At 55.9% G+C, this 8696-nt stretch overlaps 1 protein-coding gene across 1 annotated transcript; it reads right to left on the bottom strand.

Annotated features, from left to right (window-relative positions):
• On the bottom strand, window positions 1–6778 carry PIANP (PILR alpha associated neural protein). Its single transcript, XM_046685917.1, has 6 exons — window positions 6669–6778; window positions 4444–4503; window positions 3667–4181; window positions 2557–2638; window positions 1534–1755; window positions 1–1243 (listed from the first exon to the last, which is right to left on the bottom strand). Exons 2-6 carry the CDS (start codon window positions 4458–4460, stop codon window positions 1222–1224), a joined length of 858 nt encoding a protein of 285 aa, XP_046541873.1. The 5' UTR covers window positions 4461–4503; window positions 6669–6778; the 3' UTR covers window positions 1–1221.
• Window positions 6779–8696: the final 1918 nt, after the last annotated feature.

Raw genomic sequence — 8696 nt, 5'->3', positions numbered from 1 at the left:
CAAGAATTCAAGATTATCACCACAAGAAGAAAGAGATAATACAAAAATATATATCACAGCATAGGAGCCAGGTAAGAGAGGAAGAAGGAAGGAAGATGGAAAAACAGAAGTAGGACAAACCTCAGGGGAAGAGCGAGGGAAGAGGAAAGGTGGGAGAGTGGAAGAACCAAGGAGGGAGGAAGGAGGGGTGTGAGGGAGCCTAGGAAGGGGAGGGTGGACTGGGAGGCAGAGCTCCCCATGGCCTTGAACCAGTGGGCTCCAATCCCTGGCAGCCTGGGTGGAGTTAGGGGGGCCCTCAGGGAGGCTGGGACATGGAGGACTGGCTCAGGGGCTCTGAACTCCAGAGAGTGACACACATAGACAGCCAGGACAGATAAGACAAAAGGGACTTAGGAGGAAGGGAAGGGCAAATGGGAGCCCCTTTCTCATGTAGTGCAGCAGGTGACTCCCCAAAACCCATCTCCCAGACAATAGAATTTAGCAGTGGGGTGGGGGAGAAGTTGGGGCCTCACTACCCCTATTCCCGTGGGGGAGCCCTCAGGGTAATGAGCGCACCCTTGGAGTGGGATGGGAGAGACAGTGAAACACACGACATGGAATGGCATGGGACCATGACAGTTGGGGGCCTGAGGAGCCCCCAGCTCACCTCCCACCCACCTCTGGGGCAGCATGCAGGGGCCACAGAAACTAGATCAGTGGGTGTTCCTGAGGGAGAGTGTGAGCACGACACGCAACACCACAACATGGGGCCGGGAAGTGCATGAGAGAGGTGACAGTGAAGTCACCCACTGACCTCTGAGTGACTGAGCTGAGCATGGAACCTGGGAAAAAGAGAAAGTGAAGAAGGAGAAACCAAAGGGAGAAAGGGAGGGGTCAGCAGAGGGCAGGGAGGGAGATGGGGAAAGGGTCTGGAGACTGGCTGTACAAGAGCATGAGTGTGTGCAATGGCCTGTGAGGGTGGAGGTGAGTGTGCAAGGCTTTCATGTGAGTGTGCAAGGGTAGGGATGGGGGTCCAGAAGCCACAAATATGTGAGGCCCCCACCTAAAGAAGGGTGAGCAGGTAGGATCACCTATGGGCCAGTGAGTGTTCCAGGGTGCTGTGCAAGGGCGGGAGCCAGGAGCACCTGTGGCCCCAGCTCCAACAGCTGTCCCCCCTAATGGGATGGGGGCTATGCCAGCCCCTTGGCCTCCTGCTTGGTGGCACCCCAACGTTGAGGGGCATCAAAGATTCACCAGGGGAATCCTAAGAGGAAGAGGGAAAGGGCACAGTCAGGAACCAAGGGGTAGGTGAGAATCGAGAGAGAATCAAGGAAAGTCCAACAAAAAAGAAAGGGAGTCAAGGTTAAGAGGGCTGAGTTGGATTTAAATGGCAACATGAGAACAGGACATAGGTCCCCAGAGAGGGCCAGGGGCTGTGGAGGCACCAGGCCTGCCTGTTCCCCACCCACCCAGGAGGCAGCACCCCAACCACAGCCCCGGAGACCTACATTGCTTCCCCTCCCCAACCTCCCATCCCTTTGCCCCTGCCCTCACCGGTTCAACTGGAAGGCTGGAGCCCCCTTGGGCTGGGGCATCCCAGGCCGGGGTCCCCCTCGGGGCTCCTCATGGTCAGGGGTGGGGGTAGGCGAGTCCCCAAAGGCCCCCAGCACAGTGACCCCGGCTGGGGACAGGTCTGTCAGTGGCTGCTGGCTCTCCTCCTGCCTCAGGGCACCCTGCTGCCCTGAGGGCCTGCGCCGCTTCTGGCTGCGGTCCCAGCTGGTGCACAGAAGGAAAGGTTATCTCACACGTATAAGAAGCCCCCGTCCTGGGCCAGCAGTGCTGGTCACCCCTAGCCTCCCTCGGGCACCCCCAACATCCTACAGCAGAGAAAACGGCCTCTAACAGATCCCAGCACCAAGTCTCCTGAGACTGTGTGTCCACAAAACCACTTCCCCTACACCTCAGAGGGCTCGGGGATCTAAACCTCCTCCTGACCTGGTCCAGATCCACAGAATGAGTATGTCCTCCCCACCAACAAACAGAGTCCCCCAGAATTGCCCCCTCCCCCATGCATACCCAGAAGGGCCATTTCTCTCCTCAGCAGGCGCCTGGCAGGTTTAGTTCTGGATCAAAGTCAGCTAATGACTGGACACCTGAGTCTAATGATTCTCTCAGTAAAGTGTGAAGGAGTGAGTGACCCATTATTAAATGCATGCAAAGAAAACTCCAGACTTTCTCCCTCCTCTCCCTTCTGAAGGGGCTCTGCAGAATGGGTCCGTTTTCTCTCTCTTGGAGGAAATGGGGACATGGGATGCCCACCAGAGCCCCGAGTGCACATAAATAATTCCCCCATCTCTCCCATTATCCTGTATTTCCCCGAGAGAAGGAATCTGCCTGGATTTCTCATTGTCTCCCCCCACCCAAATCCTTACTGTCTTTCCCCAAAGTCTTGCCTTAATCCACCACTTCCTATCCCACCTCCAGCAAAATTGCCATCTTTGCTCCTTTCCTCCTTCCTGCTAAACACTGCCAAACATTCAGTCCCCATCTGCCAGCACCCTCCTCTGCCCAGCTTACCAGAACTTGAAGATGATGCCAGTGGCCACAAGAACAATGATGATGGAGATGGTAATTGTGACATAGAGCTGGGGGTCCACACCTGATTCGGGTGGGGAGAAAGTTTTAGGGAGGCTTGATGTGGGAGGAGAGGGATGCAGTTCAGGAAGCTTAAGGATTTTTGCCATTTGAATTCACATTGCCAAGCTCTTTCTGCTTTTCTGGAGCCTCCCCACTTTATACTTTTTTCCTTGGTGAGGAAGAGTGGCCCTGAGCTAACATCTGTTGCCAATTTTCCTCTTTTTTTGTTTTTCTCCCCAAAGCCCCAGTACATAGTTGTATATCCTAGTTGTAGGTCATTCTAGCTCTTCTATGTGGGATGCCACTGCAGCATGGCCTGATGAGCAGTGCTAGGTCCACATCCAGGATCTGAACCGGCGAACCCCAGGCCACCGAAGCCGAGCATGTGAAGTTAACCACTCAGCCACAGGGCCAGCCCCTGCCCCTTTATTCTTATCATCAGCTTTCCTGAGAGTTTTCAGCTCATTTCCTCCCAAATCCTTTTCCTCTACTTTCCCAAGTCTTCTGATACCTGTGATGAGGAGGAGGCTCCAAGGTCAGAGAAGACCCCTCTCTCTGCACAGAAACTAGGGGGTGGAAATGTCCACCTCTTCCCTGGCTCCACCCTCAAGCCACTGGCCCTGTCTCAGCATTCCCTGAGCAAGATCTCACCCCAGAGGTCCCTTTCATCCATGGGGTTCCTCTGCATGGAATACTCCACTCCCACTCCGTCCTCAAGGTCCAGCTCGAATGTCAATTCTTGGAAGGGGTCCCGATCCCCAGGCAGAAGTGGTCCCTTCCTTCTCTCCTTTCCTGAGAACATGCTGTGTGTGCCTCTGTCAGAGCATTTATTACACTGACTCATCCCCCGAGTATGTACACCTCTGTCTTCTCCAGTGGACCCAAGCTCCTTGAGGGCTTGGCCGGCATCTTCATCTCTGCCTCCTGTGCCAGCATAGTGCCTGACACGTCTGTGGAAGGAGCTAACAAAGCCTCTGTTGCTGCCCTCAGAGTCTTCACCCAGCCTCCCCGCCCCTCATATCCCTACCAGCCTCTCCCACTCCCACTCACCTTCCCCACGGCCCCCGAACAGGAATGGCCGCAGGGTGGCAGGTGCTTCTCCAAGGATGAGCCCATCTCCATCACCCCGCATGGAGTCTGAGTTGGGATGCGGGGTAGCCAGCCCATGGGGGGCTGCAAAACCATAGTCCAGGGGCAGAAATCCAGGATTGGCAGAGTTGGGGTCCCCCCCATCCTCTCGAGACACTGTAGGGCCCCATACAATAGCCCAGGGATACTGGGATGAGGGTGGTCCCTCCTCAAAGCCTGATGGGGTGGCAGGGGGCGCAGTGCCTGGCAGGACTTGCCGACGTGACCTTGGGACCCGAGGGGATCGGCTTGGTGGGGGTGCCCGCTCCCACACGCACACATGGCGTGGGGCTGAGGGGCCTCCCCGGGCACAGGGGGGCCGGGCTGGGGCTGGTGGGGTTCGAGGTGAGGAGGAGGAAGAACCTTGAGCAGGTGGTGGGAGGGGTAGCAGCAACAGTGGCCAGAGAGAGAGGAGGTGGGACAGCAGCAGTGCAGGCCTGAAAGAAAGGAGAGAAAGTGGCTGAGACACAAGCCCATCTTGGGCCTTTGTGTGGGGAGGACAGGCTCATCCCAGAGATCCCAGGCTGCCTCCCTCCAGGTTTCTCTGCAAAAGCAGGTGGGCCTTGGGAAGACCGGCCCAATTTCCTAACTTCCTGGGGTCTAGCCCTCAGGATAGAAGGCCCTGGGTGGGCGTAGGAGGGAAACAGCCAAGACCCCAGAAAAACGGCCTCCAAGCTCCCCCTGCTGTGCCAAACTTACCACATCCTGGACTCCATGTCCGAGATCTTCCTCAGCTGTGACCCAGAATTTCAGCCTTTACTGGAGGAGAGAGGGAGTTGTCACACCCTAACCCTGCCCTGAGTACGTCCCCAGCTCATTCACCCACCAGTTCTACCCCCGTCTCCCCTCCCAGGCTGCCGGCTGCCACCTATGCTGCTGCCACCCAGGATTCACTGCCGCTGAGCATCCTTTTGGGGAAAAAACTCTCAGAGTGGTTCTCTCTGTAGCCCCTAGCCCCTGTTTACAACTTCCCAGGTCCCCACCCCAGGGTCTACTCTCACTTCTCTGGCTTCCTTCCTTCTCACTTCCTCTGCCCACAGCTCCGAGCTTTTCTTGGATCTTAATTTAGAGCCAAGAACCTTGTGATTCCTTGAGCACCTACCGCTAGGGAGGGAGTCTGAGGGTGGGGGAGGGAAGAGGAAGTCAATCTGAGTGAGTGAGTGTGTGGTGCGTGCACAGGGGGAGCATCCCAGCCTACCCACCCAACTTGTAGTCCCCGGCATTTCTCTTATGATTGGCCCCAGGAATCTGCATCTTCAGGAAAAGGGGAGGCGGAGATGGAGAGATGGAAAGAAAGAGACAGAGAAAGAGAGAGGTGGGTGGGAGAAAAACTACAGAATATAATTTTTGCTCAGTGTTTAATCATCGAAATGCATAGGTGCCCTCTGAAGGGAGGTGGAGTTGGAGAGAGGCCACCCCCTCAAATGTAGCTCTCCTGGGGAAAGAGTCCTGGGAGAATCAGGATGGTTGGTTTTGAAAGAGGAAGGACATATTCTCAGAGCTGAGGGTGATGGATCCAAGGGGACCAGGCTTCCCGAGTGAACAGGGATCTGACACTCTGTGTCCTCTGGATTCTGGGTCTAAATCTGTACATTAAGAACTCTCAGAGAATAACAGGGGAATAAGATGGAAAAGTCTGGGAAGGGGATGGGAAAGGGGGCAGTGGGGAGAGATAAAAGGGGGAAAGGCTGAGAGAGGGAAGGGTGGTGAGGAGGGAGGAGAAAGGCGAAGAGGAAGCGGCCACAGAGTGCAGGGTGAGGAAGAGGAGTTAGTCCTGAAAGGGAATGGACTGGGAAGGTGGGTACAGAAGACTGGAAGCTTGGAGGATGCTGAAGGGAGAACAGGACAGGAGTAAAGGTCAGAGAGGGAAACTGAGAGGGTGAAAAGGTCACAGGAGCCAGGAAGAAGGTGGAAGGGCTGGAGAAGGAAGGGAAGGTTCAGGCAGGACGGGAAGTGGAAAGAATAGAAGGGGAAGAGAGTTATGGGGTAGAGGAGACCAGGCATGGAAGAAAGGGAATGGGAAAGCAGAGAGCATAATACTGAGGACAAAATGAGAAGAGGAAGGGACCGGGCCGAAAATGGGAACAGCAAAGATGGAGGAGTTGGAAATTGTTTCTTCAAATTTAAAGGGATATGGAGCTCTGGAAAGAGATGGGGATGCGGACATGGTGGGGAGAAGGGAGCGAGGGACGGGAAGAGAACGATGCCGGAGGGAGGGAGGAGTGTTAGAGCGAACCAGTGAAGCGGAGAAGGGCTCACAGGGACATCTGTGGCCAGCAGACTTCAGGACTCACTTGCCTCTCCGCCTGTGCATCGCCCCCCCCACGCCCCCACCAACGTCAACTTCAGTCCCCGGACCCCGCACTCCCATTAGCCGCCCCCTCCAGGAAGCCCGCAGTCCCCAGGCAGGCGCGCCACCCCCACCCTCTCCTCTCTCCTCACCGACCTGTTGTGCGCAGGAGACAGCTGGGGGTGGGGCGGGAGCCTTGGGGTGGGGGAACACGGCCGCATCCCCAGCGTTGCCCGGAGCCCACCCCTCCCACAGGCCCGTGCTCCCCGGGCAGGGCTGGAAAGCGGCGAGAGTGAAAAAACGAGGACGAGGAGGTCGGCGAAGGGACTCCGAGGGAGGGAGCGCCGAGAGCAGAAAGAGAACCCTAGGCAGGAGGATGCGAGGAGCCGAGGGCTGAGCCGAAGGCGGGATGGAGGCAGCTGCGGGGACGGTGACCGCTGCGCCAGGAGGGCACGATGGAGTCGGGACGGCGGAGGGATGGAGAGCGCGGCGGGGAAGGAGCGCTTAGGGGCTGGAGGCTTGAGCCCGGGGACCGAGGACTGCGCCGGGAGGGGCGGGGGGCGAAAGGCGCGGAGTCGGGAAGGGCAGGGCCGGGGTCCTTGGGGTGGGGGCGTGGGAGGTCCCTCTCACTCACCTGCATGCCTGGCGCGGTGGCGCGACAGCTGCGGGCGCTCAGTGCTGCGCGGCGCTGGGGGGTCGCGGGAGCGAGTGGGGCACGGGGCATGGTCAGGGGCTTTGGCCGGCTGCGGGGCGCTGGAGAGGGTGGGGGGCGGGCGCCCGGGGCGCGGGGCGGCGGCGGCGGCGGGAGATGCTCGGCTCGGCTCGGCTCGGCTCGGGCGGCGCTCGGCTCGGCTGGGCTCGGCGCGGCAGCTCGGAGCGCTCGGTCTCCGCCTCTCCCCCTCCCGCCTGTAGGCCACGCACGGTTTAACCCTCCCGCCGCCGCGCCGCAGGAGTCGCGTCCAGCTGTGTCCCAGGTAAAGGGTTGGAAAGGGCAGCTGATGGTGAGCGACCGTCTGACTTCCTGGGTTCCGACAGCGGGCTTCCCCACCCCTTTCACCCCAACTCCATGGACACCCGTGGTCGCCCTAGTCAGTTTCTGAGATTCTGAGTCACCCAACGCTCTTCATCCCTAACTCTGTTTCGCCCCTGGCGGAGCATGCCTAGTACCAGAGATCAAGGTGGGGATGAAGATCCGGCACCATCCTTGGATTATCCCTGAAGTTTGATCCCCCGATTCCACTCTGGCCTTGCTACAGTGTGTTCTTCTCCAAATGCTCTTTGAAATAAGTAGATCCAGTCGCATTACTCAGCTTTTCGAGCACTCAGAATATCCAAACTCCTTACCGTGACTTACAAGGCCCTATATGACCTGGCTCCCACTCTGATCTCCTCTCCTAACACTCCTTATGCCCCAACTGAACTTGACCTGATCTTTGTTCCTAGAACTAGAGGAGCTTAACCTGCCGCAGGGCCTTTGCACTTGCTGTTCCCTCTTCCTGGAATGTTTTTCCCCGATTTTTCACAATGACTCACTCTTTTCGTTAAAATCTCACTTGGATCCAATATCACCTCCTCTGGGAAGCCTTACCTAACTTCTCTATCAAAAGCAGCTTCTCCTGCCTCCACTCTCACCCCATCCCTCTTTATCATATTACCCTGTGTTATTCAGGTTGTGCTTCTAGGACATGACACTCTCCTAGTTTCTCTCCAACCTCACTGGTTTTTCTTTCTCTGTCCTCTTCCACTCGACCTCTAAATGTCAGAGCCTCCTAGGGCTTAGTCCTTGGCCCTCTTCTCTTTCCACATTCTCTGTCCAGTGATGTCATCCAGTCCCAAGGCTTAAATACTATGTAAATGTCATCGAGTCCTAAATTTATATCCAGAGCTCCAGACTCATTTATTCAACAGCCTACTTGACATCTCCACTTGGATGTCTAATAGCCATGCAAAGCTAACGCGGCTAAAATAGATGTCTTGAATTCTCCCCCCACCAATCCATTCCTCTTCCAGTGTTCCCCTTCCTAGGACATGATGACTGCTACTTGTTCAGGCCAAAAACTTAGGAAACGTCCTTCCTCACTTTCCCTTTTCTCACTGATCCCACCCTCTATCTAATTCACCCGCAAGTCTTGTGAGCTCTGTATCCAACATGTATGAATCCATCTACTTCTCTCCATCTTTGTTGCTATCATCCTGGTCCAAGCCATCATCTGTCATCTGGAATATCACGATAGCTACCTAGCTGGCCCCTAGCTTCTGCCCTTGCCCTTTACAAACTAGTCTTCACATTTTCTAGTAATATTTTGAAAATCTAAATCATATCGTGCTCTTCCCTGTTTAACATATTTGAGTGGCTTTTCTGGAATAAATCTGAACTCCTTGTTAGGAGAGGCCCCCCAACTTGTGTTCCTTCTCAGTGTCCAAACAATGCTCCTGCCAGATTGGACTTCTTTATGTTCTAGAGCATCCGAAATCATTCTCTTAGCACCCCTGCACTTTTGATTCCCTCTTCCTGAAAACCTTTGTCCCCACACCCATTTCCACCTGGTTGGCTCCCTCTTGTCATTCAGCCACCCACTCTGTGTCATCTGTATGTTTCATTGTCTTTCCAACTCATCACTCTCTGAAATGATCTTATATTTGTTTACTGTTTGTTGTCTGC

This window comes from Equus quagga, chromosome 1, assembly GCF_021613505.1.
Source record: "Equus quagga isolate Etosha38 chromosome 1, UCLA_HA_Equagga_1.0, whole genome shotgun sequence".
In the NCBI taxonomy this organism is placed as follows: domain Eukaryota; kingdom Metazoa; phylum Chordata; class Mammalia; order Perissodactyla; family Equidae; genus Equus; species Equus quagga.
This window is presented reverse-complemented; position numbering and strand designations above follow the sequence as displayed.